The 20,451-nt window shown below is 42.6% G+C and overlaps 1 protein-coding gene across 2 annotated transcripts in view; it reads left to right on the top strand.

The window, feature by feature from the left end:
* The window catches only part of LOC133577040 (A disintegrin and metalloproteinase with thrombospondin motifs 2-like), a 550,759-nt gene that overhangs the window by 241,389 nt on the left and 288,919 nt on the right, over positions 1-20,451 (top strand). For both annotated transcript variants that reach the window (XM_061930552.1, XM_061930551.1), the window contains exon 3: positions 18,538-18,712. In XM_061930552.1, the coding sequence (XP_061786536.1) occupies positions 18,538-18,712 (175 nt within the window). The remainder of the gene's footprint in view (positions 1-18,537; positions 18,713-20,451) is intronic.

The raw sequence follows: 20,451 nt of genomic DNA, 5'->3' as shown, positions 1-20,451 counted from the left end.
GACACTTCTTCCACTCCCGTCCTTGCACGCTACACCGCTACAACAAAGGTGACGTGGAGAAGACGCTGCCGAAGCTGAGGCACGTAAATAAGACCCGCCCACAAAACGGCGCATCCTGAAGCGACTGTCAGAAAGCGACTTGAAGATGGTGTGTAAAACATCATCTATGCAACATTTTGACAAAGAACCACCATTACATGTTATGTCATACTTGCCAACCCTCCCGGATTTTCCGGGAGACTCCCGAAATTCAGCGCATCTCCCGAAAACCTCCCGGGACAAATTTTCTCCCGAAAATCTCCCGAAATTCAGGCGGAGCTGGAGGCCACGCCCCCTCCAGCTCCATGCGGACCTGAGTGACGTGTTGACAGCCTGTTCTCATGTCCGCTTTCCCACAATATGAACAGCTAATGATCGAGGGCGAGTTCTTGGTTTCTTATGTGTGTTTATTGTTAGGCAGTTTCATTAACGTCCTCCCAGCACGGTAACAACACAGTCACGTTTTTGTATACCGTAAAGCAGTTCGTCTGCCGTAAACAGCAATGTTGTGACACTTTTAAACAGGACAATACTGCCATCTACTGTACATGCATATGTGACCCACCCATAATGTGTCACATTTTTGTGTTGATTTATTTATTTTATTTTGTGGTTTGAATTCGTTTTTGGAGCTGTCATTACACATTTATCAGTATTCACATTGGCCAGTAGGGGGCAGTAGGGCGTTTCTTCCCAATTGAATGCTATCACCTGCAGACCGGAAGTGTCTTATCATTCTGATGAGCGCGACCAGTCTGTGAACAATTGAAACGTCCTGTGTGCTTTTTCCTCCTGTATAACAGGATAGTTTTGGTGAATCAACTCACTGAATAATACCCATGTGATCTTTATAAGTTTAAGTACACATTCTGATGGTGGAGCCTAACTCTCAAGTGTTTGTGAGTTGCAGTTTGTATTTGTGAATGAATCCAGTGCACAGCTGCAGTAATCAATACAAAAAGGCGACGTGAGTGCGCAATGTTTATATAGGAACTTCTGATCCTAATTCAGACTCCCAAATTAGAGCTCCCGTTTTCTTATTGATTTTATAATGTAGATTTGTATAATGTGTGTGTTCTGAAATAGTGACAGAGAATAGAAGAAGGATGGACAATTCAACCCTTAACTCAACAATGAGTAGATGAGTGTTATGTGTGTGTAAATGTGTACATAAATGAACACTGAAATTCAAGTATTTCTTTTATTTATATATATATTTAATAAAAAAAATTTTTATATAGCTAGAATTCACTGAAAGTCAAGTATTTCTTATATATATATACAGGTAAAAGCCAGTAAATTTGAATATTTTGAAAAACTTGATTTATTTCAGTAATTGCATTCAAAAGGTGTAACTTGTACATTATATTTATTCATTGCACACAGACTGATGCATTCAAATGTTTATTTCATTTAATTTTGATGATTTGAAGTGGCAACAAATGAAAATCCAAAATTCCGTGTGTCACAAAATTAGAATATTACTTAAGGCTAATACAAAAAAAGGATTTTTAGAAATGTTGGCCAACTGAAAAGTATGAAAATGAAAAATATGAGCATGTACAATACTCAATACTTGGTTGGAGCTCCTTTTGCCTCAATTACTGTGTTAATGCGGCGTGGCATGGAGTCGATGAGTTTCTGGCACTGCTCAGGTGTTATGAGAGCCCAGGTTGCTCTGATAGTGGCCTTCAACTCTTCTGCGTTTTTGGGTCTGGCATTCTGCATCTTCCTTTTCACAATACCCCACAGATTTTCTATGGGGCTAAGGTCAGGGGAGTTGGCGGGCCAATTTAGAACAGAAATACCATGGTCCGTAAACCAGGCACGGGTAGATTTTGCGCTGTGTGCAGGCGCCAAGTCCTGTTGGAACTTGAAATCTCCATCTCCATAGAGCAGGTCAGCAGCAGGAAGCATGAAGTGCTCTAAAACTTGCTGGTAGACGGCTGCGTTGACCCTGGATCTCAGGAAACAGAGTGGACCGACACCAGCAGATGACATGGCACCCCAAACCATCACTGATGGTGGAAACTTTACACTAGACTTCAGGCAACGTGGATCCTGTGCCTCTCCTGTCTTCCTCCAGACTCTGGGACCTCGATTTCCAAAGGAAATGCAAAATTTGCTTTCGTCAGAAAACATGACTTTGGACCACTCAGCAGCAGTCCAGCTCTTTTTTTCCTTAGCCCAGGTGAGACGCTTTTCGCGCTGTTTCTTGGTCAACAGTGGCTTGACACGAGGTATGCGGCAGTTGAAACCCATGTCTTTCAAGCGTCTCTTGGTGGTGGATCTTGAAGCACTGACTCCAGCAGCTGTCCACTCCTTCTGAATCTCCCCCACATTTTTGAATGTTTTTTTTTTTCACAATCTTGACCAGGGCGCGGTGATCCCTATCGCTTGTACACTTTTTCTGACCACAGTTTTTCCTTCCCTTTGCCTCTCCATTAATGTGTTTGGACACAGAGCTCTGAGAACAGCCAGCCTCTTCAGCAATAACCTTTTGTGTCTTTCCCTCCTTGTGCAATGTGTCGATGGTTGCCTTTTGGACAGCTGTCAAATCTGAAGTCTTCCCCATGTTTGTGTAGGCTTCAGAACTGGACTGAGAGACCATTTAAAGCCCTTTGCAGGTGTTTTGAGTTAATCAGTTGATTAGTTTGTGGCACCAGGTGTCTTCAAAATTTAACCCTTACACAATATTCTAATTTTGTGACACACGGAATTTTGGATTTTCATTTGTTGCCACTTCAAATCATCAAAATTAAATGAAATAAACATTTGAATGCATCAGTCTGTGTGCAATGAATACATATAATGTACAAGTTACACCTTTTGAATGCAATTACTGAAATAAATCAAGTTTTTCAAAATATTCTAATTTACTGGCTTTTACCTGTGTGTGTGTGTGTGTGTGTGTATATATATATATATATATATATATATATATATATATATATATATATATATATGTATGTGTGGGGAAAAAAAATCACAAGACTATTTCATCTCTACAGGCCTGTTTCATGAGGGGGGTACCCTCAATCGTCAGGAGATTTTAATGGGAGCATTCGCATACCATGGTTTATATAGGGCACAGAGTGGGTGGGTACAGGCTGGCCTAGGGGCGTGGTGATTGGTTCATGTGTTACCTAGGAGGTGTTTCCGTCTATGGCGGCATGTTGTTACAATTTCACTGCGCTTGTTGAGGGATGACAGGTCTGGACCTGAGAAATAACAGCTACCAACCATTCACGAAACCCAACACAACACTCCAATACGTGCACCATGACAGCAACCATCCACCCACCACCACAAAAAGAATACCTACCGGAATCAATAAAAGGCTATCGATGCTGTCATCTAGCAAAGCTGAATTTGACCAAGCAACCCCCCCGTACCAAAAAGCCCTTGATGAAAGCGGATACAATTTCACCCTCACCTATGAACCCACGCCAGGAAACCAGCCAAAAAAGAACAGAAAACGAAACGGCATCATCTGGTACAACCCCCCATACAGCAAAAACGTCTCAACGAACATTGGACACAAATTCCTCAACCTGATTGACAAACACTTTCCCAAAGACAACAACCTAAGAAAAGTATTCAACAAGAACAACATCAAATTGAGCTACAGCTGCATGAACAATATACGACAAATCATCTCAAACCACAACAAAACAATTGCAAATGAGCCGTCGACCCCCAGTCAGAACGACTCCAAAACCAACAAAGCATGTAACTGTCGAAAGAAACCTGATTGCCCCCTCAACGGGGGATGCTTACAAACATCAGTTGTCTACCAATCTAAGGTAATACGCAAGGACATTAACACATCCGACACATATGTAGGATTAACCGAGGGTGAATTCAAAACCAGATGGAACAACCACAAGGCTTCTTTCAGGAACAAAAACCTGCGAAATACCACAGAACTCAGCAAACACATTTGGGACCTCAAAGACAATAATGTTGAATATTCAATAACATGGCAAATTCTTGCATCCAGCACACCTTACAATAGTGGTAATAAAAGATGCAACCTATGCTTGAAAGAGAAACTGTTTATTATCTACCGTCCAGACCTGTCATCCCTCAACAAGCGCAGCGAAATTGTAACAACATGCCGCCATAGACAGAAACACCTCCTAGGTAACACATGAACCAATCACCACGCCCCTAGGCCAGCCTGTACCCACCCACTCTGTGCCCTATATAAACCATGGTATGCGAATGCTCCCATTAAAATCTCCTGATGATTGAGGGAACCCCCCCTCATGAAACAGGCCTGTAGAGATGAAATAGTCTTGTGATTTTTTTTCCCCACACATACATATATTGCGCTCTACTACGGTATCGAGCACTATTTTTTGGATAACCTTATTAAGACATATATATATATATATATATATATATATATATATATATATATATATTTAATAAAATATATATATATATATAGCTAGAATTCCCTGAAAGTCAAGTATTTCTTATATATATATATATATATATATATCTTAACCACGCCCCCAACCACGCCCCCCGCCCCACCCCCGACCACGCCCCCCAACCCCCACCTCCCGAAATCGGAGGTCTCAAGGTTGGCAAGTATGTGTTATGTAGACCACAAGGAAATGTTTTAAATTCAGAAAAAAAATCATAATATGACTCCTTTAATGCGGTAGGCCCAAAACATGCAGACTATGCTTTAAAGAAGTTTTTATTTATATTGGCAATGTAGTGTAGTATCTGAAGCCGGATGTAGCGAGGGACGACTGTAACACACACTGCTTTCATGATGTTGACGACAATAGCCAGTCAGTCTATTGTGTGTCCGTCCAGCAGCAGATGAACAGCAGCAAATCAATGTTACAACTCGCTGTAATGTCATATTTGTTGTCGCAGGCAGCAAGGACGACGCTCACACTGACACAATGAAGCGGGACGCTACACAACACAAGTGACTCGACAATAGCAAACACACAATGCGATTTGCTGGTGCTACTTTTCAGGTTAGCCAATGAGCTGCAGGGATTTGACATGCTGTGTTTGATTCGGTATCGGGAAAGTTCAGTGAGTGTGAACAACTCTGGTAATAACACTATTAACATAAAATAGCAGAAAAACACAAATATGTCTCATTAAAATGAGAGTTGTGTTCATAATTATGATTGAGGATAATGTTCGGTTTACATCAGGGATGTCAAACTGGTTTTCATTGAGGGCTGCCATCAGAGGGCCGCTTGTAGCAGTGAATAATGTATGAATTTGCCTCTGGATTTCAATATTAATTATGTATAAATATTTTAAGTAGACTGTAGATTTCACAGTAAAAACTTTACATTTACAAAATGTTACTATAAAAGTGTTTTTTTATTTCTTGCAACATTTTAAGGTAAATATAAAAACTGTTTGTTTTTTTTTACGGAAAAAGAAGGCAGCTTAGTTACCAGAATTTTACTATTAAATTTACATAGTGTTGCGTCAGACCAGCTCTTCCTCCCAGGGAATCCAAGTTACTGGTCAATCCCAAGTTCTTTCGATGACATATATGCTGAGTAAGAAGGACCACCAAGACAGAATAGGAATATTATCAAGTTTTACTAAAGCTTTAGGAGAATCACCTAGACCAGAGGTCGGCAACCCAAAATGTTGAAAGAGCCATATTGGACCAAAAATACAAAAAACTAATCTGTCTGGAGCCACAAAAAATTAAAAGCCATATTATATACAGATAGTGTGTCATGAGATATACATTGAATTAAGAGGACTTAAAGGAAACTAAATGAGCTCAAATATACCCACAAATGAGGCATAATGATGCAATATGTACATATAGCTAGCCTAAATAGCATGTTAGCATCGATTAGCTTCCAGTCATGCAGTGACCAAATATGCCCGATTAGCACTCCAACAAGTCAATAACATCAACAAAACTCACCTTTCATGCACAACCTTAAAAGTTTGGTGGACAAAATGAGACAGAAAAAGAAGTGGCATAAAACACGTCCTAGAAAGTCGGAAAAAGTTATACATGTAAACAAACTACGGTGAGTTCAAGGACCGCCAAAATTAGTAGGACAAAACGGCGCTCGCCAAATACTTGAATCAGTGAAGCATATTTAATATAAACAGTGTACTTTATAACAATTAGGGAGGTTTGTGTCATGTTTGTCCTCCTACAGAAACCATATTAAAACCAAAAATATTTTTTTTCCCCCTCATCTTTTTCCATTTTTCATACATTTTTGAAAAAGCTCCAGAGAGCCACTAGGGCGGCGCTAAAGAGCCGTGGGTTGCCGACCCCTGACCTAGACCAATACATTCATATCAGCTACTCTAGTTGATCTGACATTCAAACGGAAAAGCCAACTCCTGCCACACAAAGAAAGCCCCCATCTCTCCCCCCTCGCAACACTGATAAGAAAAGAGTGGGGGTTGTATTTCACATTCCGATGGTTTAAGACACTAAACAGACCTCTAAACACAAGAGAAACTAGTAGAATATACAAATGAAAAGTACTAGATGCTCTAAACATGGCTATGTAAAAAGAAAGAACTCTTAAACATATATGCATTCTCCACAATAGTTTTTTATATTGTTAACGGAAAAACAGTACACATTTTTTTTTATTATTCTAGCAACTTAGCTGACAGTTTTTTTTTTACTGTAAAAACAAATGTATCGGGGTTTTTTTCCATTTACAATAATACACCATTAAAAACAAGATTTTACAGTAAAAAATTTTTTTTTCAATTTACAGTAAAGAACACCGTAAAATGTATTGCCATTTGTATTCATTTGACGGGTAGCTTGCATAGTCAAGCAGATATATAAGTATTTATTTTTATTTAGACCAAAAATGGTTGGAAAGTATGATAATATACTGTAATATTTGTTGCAATATTGGATACTATTAAAGTTTAAAAGGTATGCAATTTCAAGCAGTACATATATTATTTCCTTCAAAATGAAAAAAAAAATCCATTACATTTAGTGAGACAATATGAAGTACTTATTGACACATATCATTTCCAGGTGATGATGATGTCGCGGGCCTTGAGTTTGACACCTGTGGTTTAGATTGATACTATCAGATGGATATTGTGTATTCTTGTGGTTGTTCTGTGAGATTAAATCATTGCAGGTGTTTTCAAAGTGCCTCTCTTTCGTAAATTCAGTAATGCTACTAAAATATTTGTTTTAATTTGCTAATCAAAATTTTAAGTGAACAGACTGTGTTCTGACGTTAAAAAAAAAAGAGGTAATGCACATGTGTTACTGTCTCAACACTTGACGTAATTATAATTTTAATAGCTCTGCTCATTAACAAGCTGATTTCGGTAGCCCAATTCCTGGAGCGCAACACAAATTGTCTCCTTTCTCACTAAAAGCCCGTTCTGTTTTTTTTTTTAATTTACTGTAGCTACTGTAATCTTAGGGTACATTAAACATATGTTTCTTATTGCGAGTTTGTCCTTAAATAAAATAGTGAACGTACAAGACAGCGTTTCTGTTAGTAGTAAGTAAACAAACAAAGGCACAAGTGGTAAAAAAAATGATTATTAATCTACTTGTTCATTTACTGTTAATATCTGCTTATTTTCTCTTTCAACATGTTCTATCTACACTTCTGTTAAAATGTAATAATCACTTATTCTTCTCTTCTTTGATACTTTACATTAGTTTTGGATGATACCACAAATTTGGGTGTCAATCCGATACCAAGTAGTTACAGGATCATACATTGGTCATATTCAAAGTCCTCATGTGTCCAGGGACTGTCATGACTTGGTCCTGGGTGTTTGCTTTTCCGGGATGCAACGGAAAGTTGGCTCGGGCGAGACGGGAATATATAAAAAAAAAAAGTACAAACGAAAAGCGCGCACAGTGGCGGAGAACAAACTATGAAACCAAAAGACTATAGCAAAAAAGTACAAACGAAAAGCGCGCACAATGGCGGAGAACAAACTATGAAACCCAAAAAGACCATACACATGGAACAAAAACTTACTTTGGCATGGACAAAAAGGAGCAGCGTGAGCGATGGACATGGAAAAAAAAGTCAGAAATTCGCAGAGCATAAATGTGGGGATGTCGTCAGAACGACAAACTGAAAACAATGAACTTAAATACTACAGACATGATTAACGAAAACAGGTGCGTGACTCAAAATGTGAAACAGGTGCGTGACGTGACAGGTGAAAACTAATGGTTGCTATGGTGACAAAACAAAAGTGCACAAAAAGTCCAAAAACCAAAACGAACATGACCAAAACAAAAACATGATCACACAGACATGACAGGGACGTACTTACTGACTTTATAAACATAATATAAATGTTAGAAAAAACTAAAGAAGATTTTGTGATGCTAAAAAATATCAATAAAATCATAGTAGCATCGACTAGATACGCTCCTAAATTTGGTATCATTACAGTGGATGTCAGGTATAGATCCACCCATGGCATCATTAGTGGTGACGCCGGTGAGCTACGGTGTGTAGTGAAGTATGTTTAGCTATTCCTCGTCCTGCAGGGATGATACTTGTAAGAAACGTACTTTATTTGTCGCCATGGAGACGAAGATTAGTGATTTAGAAGTAGCTAAAACACTGCAGACTGCGGATGGACTTTAGCCGCGAGCTAGCTAGCCATGTCTTAAAGCACATCTTCGTTTCAGTTTTACAGCTTCACCTTTACCGTTAGTTTTTAAGCCAAAATGCGTCCGTTCTCCCTTTTCTGTCTACACACTGTGTCTGCTTGCAAGTACTCCGTGATTGTGCGCTGCCGAACATGCTCCTCTGCTAGTAAACAAACAGTGTCATGACCCTCCGAGGCGGAGTATTGCGATACTATACTAATACCGGTTAGCCGTACAACCCTAACAGGAAGTGAACAAAAGTGTTAGCAACTGCCATGTAAAGGAAAAAGGGGTATAATTAAATAAGCTCTGCTTCTTCCTTCTCCTTTTCGAACATGCTGAATGGAGAAACTGGGAATTGTGCAGAAGTGGGTAGAGTAGCCAAAAATTGTACTCAAGTAAGAGTACTGTTACTTTAGAGATTTATTACTCAAGTAAAAGTAAGGAGTAGTCACCCATATAGTTACTTGAGTAAAAGTAAAAAGTATGTTGTGAAAAAACTACTCAAGTACTGAGTAACTGATGAGTAACCTGTTCGTTTAATGATGACCGTAACAAATAATGCACAAAAACATAAACATAGCAATGAGCAAATTCAGAGCCAGGAATATCTCTTAAGCAAGTAAAACAATAATATATCCATCCATCCATCCATCTTCTTCCGCTTATCCGAGGTCGGGTCGCGGGGGCAGCAGCCTAAGCAGGGAAGCCCAGACTTCCCTCTCCCCAGCCACTTCGTCCAGCTCCTCCCGGGGGATCCCGAGGCGTTCCCAGGCCAGCCGGGAGACATAGTCTTCCCAACGTGTCCTGGGTCTTCCTCGTGGCCTCCTACCGGTCGGACATGCCCTAAACACCTCCTTAGGGAGGCGCTCGGGTGGCATCCTGACCAGATGCCCGAACCACCTCATCTGGCTCCTCTCCATGTGGAGGAGCAGCGGCTTTACTTTGAGCTCCCCCCGGATGACAGAGCTTCTCACCCTATCTCTAAGGGAGAGACCCGCCACCCGGCGGAGGAAACTCATTTCGGCCGCTTGTACCCGTGATCTTGTCCTTTCGGTCATAACCCAAAGCTCATGACCATAGGTGAGGATGGGAACGTAGATCGACCGGTAAATTGAGAGCTTTGCCTTCCGGCTCAGCTCCTTCTTCACCACAACGGATCGATACAGCGTCCGCATTACTGAAGACGCCGCACCGATCCGCCTGTCGATCTCACGATCCACTCTTCCCTCACTCGTGAACAAGACTCCGAGGTACTTGAACTCCTCCACTTGGGGCAAGATCTCCTCCCCAACCCGGAGATGGCACTCCACCCTTTTCCGGGCGAGAACCATGGACTCGGACTTGGAAGTGCTGATTCTCATCCCAGTCGCTTCACACTCAGCTGCGAACCGATCCAGTGAGAGCTGAAGATCCTGGCCAGATGAAGCCATCAGGACCAAATCATCTGCAAAAAGCATGTTCCGCACCTCTATTGTCGGGGCGGCTGATTGGAGCTGTGGCCGCAAGGTAGTTGGTGCCTGTCGTGGCAGTAATCCTAGAACCCGTTGGTGGACACCGGCGGTGAGGGATGCCGTCATGCTGAAGAAGGAGTCCTATCGGGTTCTTTTGGCTCATGGGACTCTTGAGGCAGCGGACAGGTACCGACAGGCCAAACGGTGTGCGGCTTCAGCGGTCGCGGAGGCAAAAACTCGGACATGGGAGGAGTTCGGGGAAGCCATGGAAAACGACTTCCAGACGGCTTCGAAGCGATTCTGGACCACCATCCGCCGCCTCAGGAAGGGGAAGCAGTGCACTACCAACACCGTGTATGGTGCGGATGGTGTTCTGCTGACCTCGACTGCGGAAGTTGTGGATCGGTGGAGGGAATACTTCGAAGACCTCCTCAATCCCACCAACACGTCTTCCTATGAGGAAGCAGTGCCTGGGGAATCTGTGGTGGGCTCTCCTATTTCTGGGGCTGAGGTTGCTGACGTAGTTAAAAAGCTCCTCGGTGGCAAGGCCCCGGGGGTGGATGAGATCCGCCCGGAGTTCCTTAAGGCTCTGGATGCTGTGGGGCTGTCTTGGTTGACAAGACTCTGCAGCATCGCGTGGACATCGGGGGCAGTGCCTCTGGATTGGCAGACCGGGGTGGTGGTTCCTCTCTTTAAAAAGGGGAACCGGAGGGTGTGTTCTAACTATCGTGGGATCACACTCCTCAGCCTTCCCGGTAAGGTCTATTCAGGTGTACTGGAGAGGAGGCTACGCCGGATAGTCGAACCTCGGATTCAGGAGGAACAGTGTGGTTTTCGTCCTGGTCGTGGAACTGTGGACCAGCTATATACTCTCGGCAGGGTCCTTGAGGGTGCATGGGAGTTTGCCCAACCAGTCTACATGTGCTTTGTGGACTTGGAGAAGGCATTCGACCGTGTCCCTCGGGAAGTCCTGTGGGGAGTGCTCAGAGAGTATGGGGTTTCGGACTGTCTGATTGTGGCGGTCCGCTCCCTGTATGATCAGTGTCAGAGCTTGGTCCGCATTGCCGGCAGTAAGTCGGACACGTTTCCGGTGAGGGTTGGACTCCGCCAAGGCTGCCCTTTGTCACCGATTCTGTTCATAACTTTACAGTGACTGTATTTGATTGGTGAAACGGAGTCAAACGTCACCAGTGACTGTATTTGATTGGTGAAACAGAGTCAAACGTCACCAGTGACTGCATTTGATTGGTGAAACAGAGTCAAACGTCACCAGTGACTGCATTTGATTGGTGAAACGGAGTCAAACGTCACCAGTGACTGCATTTGATTGGTGAAACGGAGTCAAACGTCACCAGTGACTGCATTTGATTGGTGAAACGGAGTCAAAAGTCACCAGTGACTGTATTTGATTGGTGAAACGGAGTCAAACGTCACCAGTGACTGCATTTGATTGGTGAAACAGAGTCAAACGTCACCAGTGACTGCATTTGATTGGTGAAACGGAGTCAAACGTCACCAGTGACTGCATTTGATTGGTGAAACGGAGTCAAACGTCACCAGTGACTGCATTTGATTGGTGAAACGGAGTCAAACGTCACCAGTGACTGCATTTGATTGGTGAAACGGAGTCAAACGTCACCAGTGACTGCATTTGATTGGTGAAACAGAGTCAAACGTCACCAGTGACTGCATTTGATTGGTGAAACAGAGTCAAACGTCACCAGTGACTGCATTTGATTGGTGAAACAGAGTCAAACGTCACCAGTGACTGCATTTGATTGGTGAAACAGAGTCAAACGTCACCAGTGACTGCATTTGATTGGTGAAACAGAGTCAAACGTCACCAGTGACTGCATTTGATTGGTGAAACGGAGTCAAACGTCACCAGTGACTGCATTTGATTGGTGAAACGGAGTCAAACGTCACCAGTGACTGCATTTGATTGGTGAAACGGAGTCAAACGTCACCAGTGACTGTATTTGATTGGTGAAACAGAGTCAAACGTCACCTGTGACTGCATTTGATTGATGAAACGGAGTCAAACGTCACCAGTGACTGTATTTGATTGGTGAAACAGAGTCAAACGTCACCAGTGACTGCATTTGATTGGTGAAACGGAGTCAAACGTCACCAGTGACTGTATTTGATTGGTGAAACGGAGTCAAACGTCACCAGTGACTGCATTTTATTGGTGAAACAGAGTCAAACGTCACCAGTGACTGCATTTGATTGGTGAAACGGAGTCAAACGTCACCAGTGACTGCATTTGATTGGTGAAACGGAGTCAAACGTCACCAGTGACTGCATTTGATTGGTGAAACGGAGTCAAACGTCACCAGTGACTGCATTTGATTGGTGAAACGGAGTCAAACGTCACCAGTGACTGCATTTGATTGGTGAAACGGAGTCAAACGTCACCAGTGACTGCATTTGATTGGTGAAACGGAGTCAAACGTCACCAGTGACTGTATTTGATTGGTGAAACAGAGTCAAACGTCACCTGTGACTGCATTTGATTGATGAAACGGAGTCAAACGTCACCTGTGACTGCATTTGATTGATGAAACGGAGTCAAACGTCACCAGTGACTGCATTTGATTGGTGAAACGGAGTCAAACGTCACCAGTGACTGTATTTGATTGGTGAAACGGAGTCAAACGTCACCAGTGACTGCATTTGATTGGTGAAACGGAGTCAAACGTCACCAGTGACTGCATTTGATTGGTGAAACGGAGTCAAACGTCACCAGTGACTGTATTTGATTGGTGAAACGGAGTCAAACGTCACCAGTGACTGCATTTGATTGGTGAAACGGAGTCAAACGTCACCAGTGACTGCATTTGATTGGTGAAACGGAGTCAAACGTCACCAGTGACTGCATTTGATTGGTGAAACGGAGTGAAAAGTCACCAGTGACTGCATTTGATTGGTGAAACGGAGTCAAACGTCACCAGTGACTGCATTTGATTGGTGAAACGGAGTCAAACGTCACCAGTGACTGCATTTGATTGGTGAAACGGAGTCAAACGTCACCAGTGACTGCATTTGATTGGTGAAACGGAGTCAAACGTCACCAGTGACTGCATTTGATTGGTGAAACGGAGTCAAACGTCACCAGTGACTGTATTTGATTGGTGAAACAGAGTCAAACGTCACCTGTGACTGCATTTGATTGATGAAACGGAGTCAAACGTCACCTGTGACTGCATTTGATTGATGAAACGGAGTCAAACGTCACCAGTGACTGCATTTGATTGGTGAAACGGAGTCAAACGTCACCAGTGACTGTATTTGATTGGTGAAACGGAGTCAAACGTCACCAGTGACTGCATTTGATTGGTGAAACGGAGTCAAACGTCACCAGTGACTGCATTTTATTGGTGAAACGGAGTCAAACGTCACCAGTGACTGTATTTGATTGGTGAAACGGAGTCAAACGTCACCAGTGACTGCATTTGATTGGTGAAACAGAGTCAAACGTCACCAGTGACTGCATTTGATTGGTGAAACAGAGTGAAAAGTCACCAGTGACTGCATTTGATTGGTGAAACGGAGTCAAACGTCACCAGTGACTGCATTTGATTGGTGAAACGGAGTCAAACGTCACCAGTGACTGCATTTGATTGGTGAAACGGAGTCAAACGTCACCAGTGACTGCATTTGATTGGTGAAACGGAGTCAAACGTCACCAGTGACTGCATTTGATTGGTGAAACGGAGTCAAACGTCACCAGTGACTGCATTTGATTGGTGAAACGGAGTCAAACGTCACCTGTGACTGCATTTGATTGGTGAAACGGAGTCAAACGTCACCAGTGACTGCATTTGATTGGTGAAACGGAGTCAAACGTCACCTGTGACTGCATTTGATTGGTGAAACAGAGTCAAACGTCACCAGTGACTGTATTTGATTGGTGAAACGGAGTCAAAAGTCACCAGTGACTGTATTTGATTGGTGAAACGGAATCAAACGTCATCAGTGACTGCATTTGATTGGTGAAACAGAGTCAAACGTCACCAGTGACTGCATTTGATTGGTGAAACGGAGTCAAACGTCACCAGTGACTGCATTTGATTGGTGAAACGGAGTCAAACGTCACCAGTGACTGTATTTGATTGGTGAAACGGAGTCAAACGTCACCAGTGACTGTATTTGATTGGTGAAACGGAGTCAAACGTCACCTGTGACTGCATTTGATTGGTGAAACGGAGTCAAACGTCACCAGTGACTGCATTTGATTGGTGAAACGGAGTCAAACGTCACCAGTGACTGTATTTGATTGGTGAAACGGAGTCAAACGTCACCTGTGACTGATTGATGAAACGGAGTCAAACGTCACCAGTGACTGCATTTGATTGGTGAAACAGAGTCAAACGTCACCAGTGACTGCATTTGATTGGTGAAACGGAGTCAAACGTCACCAGTGACTGCATTTGATTGGTGAAACAGAGTCAAACGTCACCAGTGACTGCATTTGATTGGTGAAACGGAGTCAAACGTCACCAGTGACTGCATTTGATTGGTGAAACGGAGTCAAACGTCACCAGTGACTGCATTTGATTGGTGAAACGGAGTCAAACGTCACCAGTGACTGCATTTGATTGGTGAAACGGAGTCAAACGTCACCAGTGACTGTATTTGATTGGTGAAACGGAGTCAAAAGTCACCAGTGACTGTATTTGATTGGTGAAACGGAGTCAAACGTCACCAGTGACTGCATTTGATTGGTGAAACGGAGTCAAACGTCACCAGTGACTGCATTTGATTGGTGAAACAGAGTCAAACGTCACCAGTGACTGCATTTGATTGGTGAAACGGAGTCAAACGTCACCAGTGACTGCATTTGATTGGTGAAACGGAGTCAAAAGTCACCAGTGACTGTATTTGATTGGTGAAACGGAGTCAAACGTCACCAGTGACTGCATTTGATTGGTGAAACGGAGTCAAACGTCACCAGTGACTGCATTTGATTGGTGAAACGGAGTCAAACGTCACCAGTGACTGCATTTGATTGGTGAAACGGAGTCAAACGTCACCAGTGACTGCATTTGATTGGTGAAACGGAGTCAAACGTCACCAGTGACTGCATTTGATTGGTGAAACGGAGTCAAACGTCACCAGTGACTGCATTTGATTGGTGAAACAGAGTCAAACGTCACCAGTGACTGCATTTGATTGGTGAAACGGAGTCAAACGTCACCAGTGACTGCATTTGATTGGTGAAACAGAGTCAAACGTCACCAGTGACTGCATTTGATTGGTGAAACGGAGTCAAAAGTCACCAGTGACTGTATTTGATTGGTGAAACAGAGTCAAACGTCACCTGTGACTGCATTTGATTGGTGAAACGGAGTCAAACGTCACCAGTGACTGCATTTGATTGGTGAAACGGAGTCAAAAGTCACCAGTGACTGTATTTGATTGGTGAAACGGAGTCAAACGTCACCAGTGACTGTATTTGATTGGTGAAACAGAGTCAAACGTCACCAGTGACTGCATTTGATTGGTGAAACGGAGTCAAACGTCACCAGTGACTGCATTTGATTGGTGAAACGGAGTCAAAAGTCACCAGTGACTGTATTTGATTGGTGAAACGGAGTCAAACGTCACCAGTGACTGCATTTGATTGGTGAAACAGAGTCAAACGTCACCAGTGACTGCATTTGATTGGTGAAACAGAGTCAAACGTCACCAGTGACTGCATTTGATTGGTGAAACGGAGTCAAACGTCACCAGTGACTGCATTTGATTGGTGAAACGGAGTCAAACGTCACCAGTGACTGTATTTGATTGGTGAAACAGAGTCAAACGTCACCTTTGACTGCATTTGATTGGTGAAACGGAGTCAAACATCACCAGTGACTGTATTTGATTGGTGAAACGGAGTCAAACGTCACCAGTGACTGCATTTGATTGGTGAAACGGAGTCAAACGTCACCAGTGACTGCATTTGATTGGTGAAACGGAGTCAAACGTCACCAGTGACTGCATTTGATTGGTGAAACGGAGTCAAACGTCACCAGTGACTGCATTTGATTGGTGAAACGGAGTCAAACGTCACCAGTGACTGTATTTGATTGGTGAAACGGCTAAAAGGGGAGGAGTATATTTACAGCTAGAATTCACCAAGTCAAGTATTTCATATATATATATATATACATATATATATATATATATATATATATATATATATATATATAAGAAATACTTGACGTTCAGTGAATTCTAGCTATATATATATATATATATACATATATATATATATATATATATATATATATTATTTATATATATAAAATAAATACTTGAATTTCAGTATTCATTTATTTACACATATACACACACATAACACTCATCTACTCATTGTTGCGTTAAGGGTTGAATTGTCCATCCTTGTTCTATTCTCTGTCACTATTTTTCGAACCATGCTGAATACCCTCTCTGATGATGCATTGCTGTGTGGCACGCACAAAAGTGCTTTCATCAAATGCACTAGATGGCAGTATTGTCCTGTTTAAGAGTGTCACAACATTGCTGTTTACGGCAGACGAACTGCTTTACGGTATACAAAGAAGTGACTGCTGTTGTTGTGTGTTGTTGCCACGCTGGGAGGACGTTAATGAAACTGCCTAACAATAAACCCACATAAGAAACCAAGAACTCGCCCTCCATTATTCTGTAGTTATAACGTGATTGGGCTGGTACGCTTTTTTATATTGTGGAGGACCTGAGTCCGCCTGAATTTCGGGAGATTTTCGGGAGAAAATTTGTCCCGGGAGGTTTTCGGGAGAGGCGCTGAATTTCGGGAGTCTCCCGGAAAATCCGGGAGGGTTGGCAAGTATGCTGAAAGGGGTAGCATTTCTTTTAAAGGCAGGACCCGCAGCCAGACATTCAATACTAGCACATAGGTCATGAAAAACATGTTTTTTAGGGCCCGCATGGCCCAATGGGACATAAGGACCTATTGAATTTGTAAGGTTTTATTCTTTATTCTTTATTCTTCCGCCGCCACATTAAACTGTAATTTGACCCACTTAACATGCTTCAAAACTCACCATATTTGACCCACACATCAGGACCTGCGAAAATTACCTTTTTTTAAAAAAAACAAACCTCAAAACTCAAAATTGCGCTCTAGCGCCCCCTAGGAAAAAAAAAAACTAGACTGCCTATATCTCCCACTAGGAAGATCGGAGAGACATGAAACAAAAACCTGTATGTAGGTCTGACTTAGAATCAACAGGAAGTTGGCAATTCCCCCTTCAAGACAAAAAAGTACTAAAAACAGTCACTTTTGCCTCTTTGAGCTGTAATTTGACCCCCTTAACATGCTTCAAAACTCACCGAACTGAACACACACATCAGGACTGGCAAAAATTGCGATCTAATAAAAAAAAAACCTAACCCCAAATCTCAAAATTGTGCTCTAGCGCAATTTTTTAATGAAACGCACAAAAAACTGCTCCTCGGATGAAAAAACGGACAAAACTGCCTGTAACTCCCACTGGGAAGGTCGGAGAGACATGAAACAAAAACCTCTATGTAGGGCTCACTTAGACCTACATTTCATAAATTGACAAGCCCCAGCAAAAATCAACAGGAAGTTTGCTATTCCCCCTTCAAAACAATTGTTTTGTAAAAACCGGTCACTTTCCTTCAAAAACTATGTCCTCTGAGCGCTTTTGTCGTTTCGGCTTCAAACTAACACAGGGGAGAGATTAAACCCTTGTGTATAAAATAACAGAACAACGTTTTAATACCTGCTCCGGTTTTGATTTTATGACCCTTCAAAGACCCGCTGCGCTGATGCTGCTGCGCTGCTGTTTTTTTAAGATGGCTGCTTAAAAGCAGGAAGCACCAACGTGCCCACACAATGCAGACAAGGTAGGTACACTAGACAAAAGTATTGGGACACTTAGGCCGAAAACTGGACAAAAGTATTGGGACACTTAGGCCGAAAACTGGACAAAAGTATTGGGACACTTGGGACTACAACTTGACAAAAGTATTGGGACACTTAGGACTACAACTTGCCCAAAGTATTGGGACACTTGGGACTAAAACTGGACAAAAGTATTGGGACACTTAGGACTAGCACCTGCCAAATACGCGGGCCCGACCAACGCTGCTTGCAGCTTTAATTTGTTATTGTCATTGTAAGAGGGCAAAATCACTTATATCAGAAAATGATTTTAATAAAACATTTAAATTGTTATGATGTCAGGTTTGGGACAGGTGTGACGCTGGTGTGGCCACGGTGTGCACGTCTGATGTTGCTCACATGTGCTCCACTCAATGCTCAGGGAGTTTGTGCGTTTGCTCACAAACATTAAAAATGAGAGGGAACATTGAACACAACTCAATGCTTTTTTGCCCTGTCACCAACATCTTGGTTTGAATTTGTAGGCGGGCATGATCAGGACGGAGCAAGAGGAGTTCTTTATCGAGCCAGTGGAAAGAGGCGACGGGGCGATCGAGGAGGAGGAGGGGGCAGCGGGAGGAAGGTCGCACATCGTCTACCGCTCCTCGGCCATAAAGAAGGCGCCCGTCGACAGCACGGCGGGAGACTCCCACTCCAGAGGTCAGTCCCCGGTTCCCACTGGGTGTACCCAAACTTGCACCAACACTAGAAGCATACGCCGCTTCGCCCTCCTTCACACCGCCGGGTTACGTAACCGAAGCGTTGTTGTATTGCAAAAAGCCAGCCAGTCGCAGCAGGATCACTCTGCTGTCAGGGGGAAAAAAACAAAGATTTCACCTGCTCTGCACAAACACATCCACCCATCACTGCCCTAATTATGCAGAGAAAAGCAAGTGACATATGGAGATGTGGCACCACGTCTTATTGTTCCAGGCATCGAGCCTTCTGGGTCTTTATTTTGAAATGCTACACTGCATTAGATGCATCAACAATTAACCTGCTGCACGTCTGTTTGCTTTAGGAGACCCAACATGTTGTGTACTATGCTGAAAGGTGTAGATCAGGGATGTCAAACTGGTTTTCATTAGGGGCCACATGGCAGAGGGCCGCTTGGAACAGCGCATCATGTAGAAATTTGCCTCTGGATTTCATTATTAATTATATATACATCCATCCATTTTCTACTGCTTGTCCCTTTCGGGGAGGCGGGGGGTGCCGGAGCCTATCTCAGCTGCATTCGGGCGGAAGGCGGCGTACACCCTGGACAAGTCGCCACCTCATCGCAGGGCCAACACAGATAGACAGACAACATTCACACTCACATTCACACACTAGGGCCCATTTAGTGTTGCCAATCAGCCTATTCCCAGGTGCATGTCTTTGGAGGTGGGAGGGGCTTATTCCCAGGTGCATGTCTTTGGAGGTGGGAGGGGCCTATTCCCAGGTGCATGTCTTTGGAGGTGGGAGGAAGCCGGGGTACCCGGAGGGAACCCACGCAGTCACGGGGAGAACATGCAAACTCCACACAGAAAGATCCCGAGCCCAGGATTGATCTCAGGACCTTCGTAATGTGAGGCACATGCCACCGCGCTGCCTTATTAATTATATATATATATATATATATATATATATATATATATATATAAGAAATACTTGACTTTCAGTGAATTCTAGCTATAAATATATATTTCTTTTATTATATATATATATATATAAGAAATACTTGACTATTTCATATATATATATATATATATAAGAAATACTTGACTTTATATATATATATATATAAATATATATATATATATATATATATATATATATATGTATAATCACAGCCCTAATATATATATGTATAATCACAGCCCTAATATATATATATATATATATATATATATATATATATATATATATATATATATATATATATATATGTATGTGTGGGGAAAAAAATCACAAGACTATTTCATCTCTACAGGCCTGTTTCATGAAGGGGGGTTCCCTCAATCATCAGGAGATTTTAATGGGAGCATTCACATACCATGGTTTATATAGGGCACAGAGTGGGTGGGTACAGGCTGGCGTAGGGGCGTGGTGATTGGCTCATGTGTTACCTAGGAGGTGTTTCCGTCTGTGGCGGCATGCTGTTACAATTTCGCTGCGCTTGTTGAGGGATGACAGGTCTGGACGGTAAATAATAAACAGTTTCTCTTTCAAGCATAGGTTGCATCTTTTATTACCACTATTGTAAGGTGTGCTGGATGCAAGAATTTGCCATGTTATTGAATATTCAACATTATTGTCTTTGAGGTCCCAAATGTGTTTGCTGAGTCTTTGGGACCTCAAAGACAATAATGTTGAATATTCAATAACATGGCAAATTCTTGCATCCAGCACACCTT

Source organism: Nerophis lumbriciformis, linkage group LG36 (assembly GCF_033978685.3).
Source record: "Nerophis lumbriciformis linkage group LG36, RoL_Nlum_v2.1, whole genome shotgun sequence".
NCBI classification, from domain to species: domain Eukaryota; kingdom Metazoa; phylum Chordata; class Actinopteri; order Syngnathiformes; family Syngnathidae; genus Nerophis; species Nerophis lumbriciformis.
The sequence above is the reverse complement of the archived record's forward strand: the minus strand, read 5'-3'. Positions and strand labels throughout refer to the sequence as shown.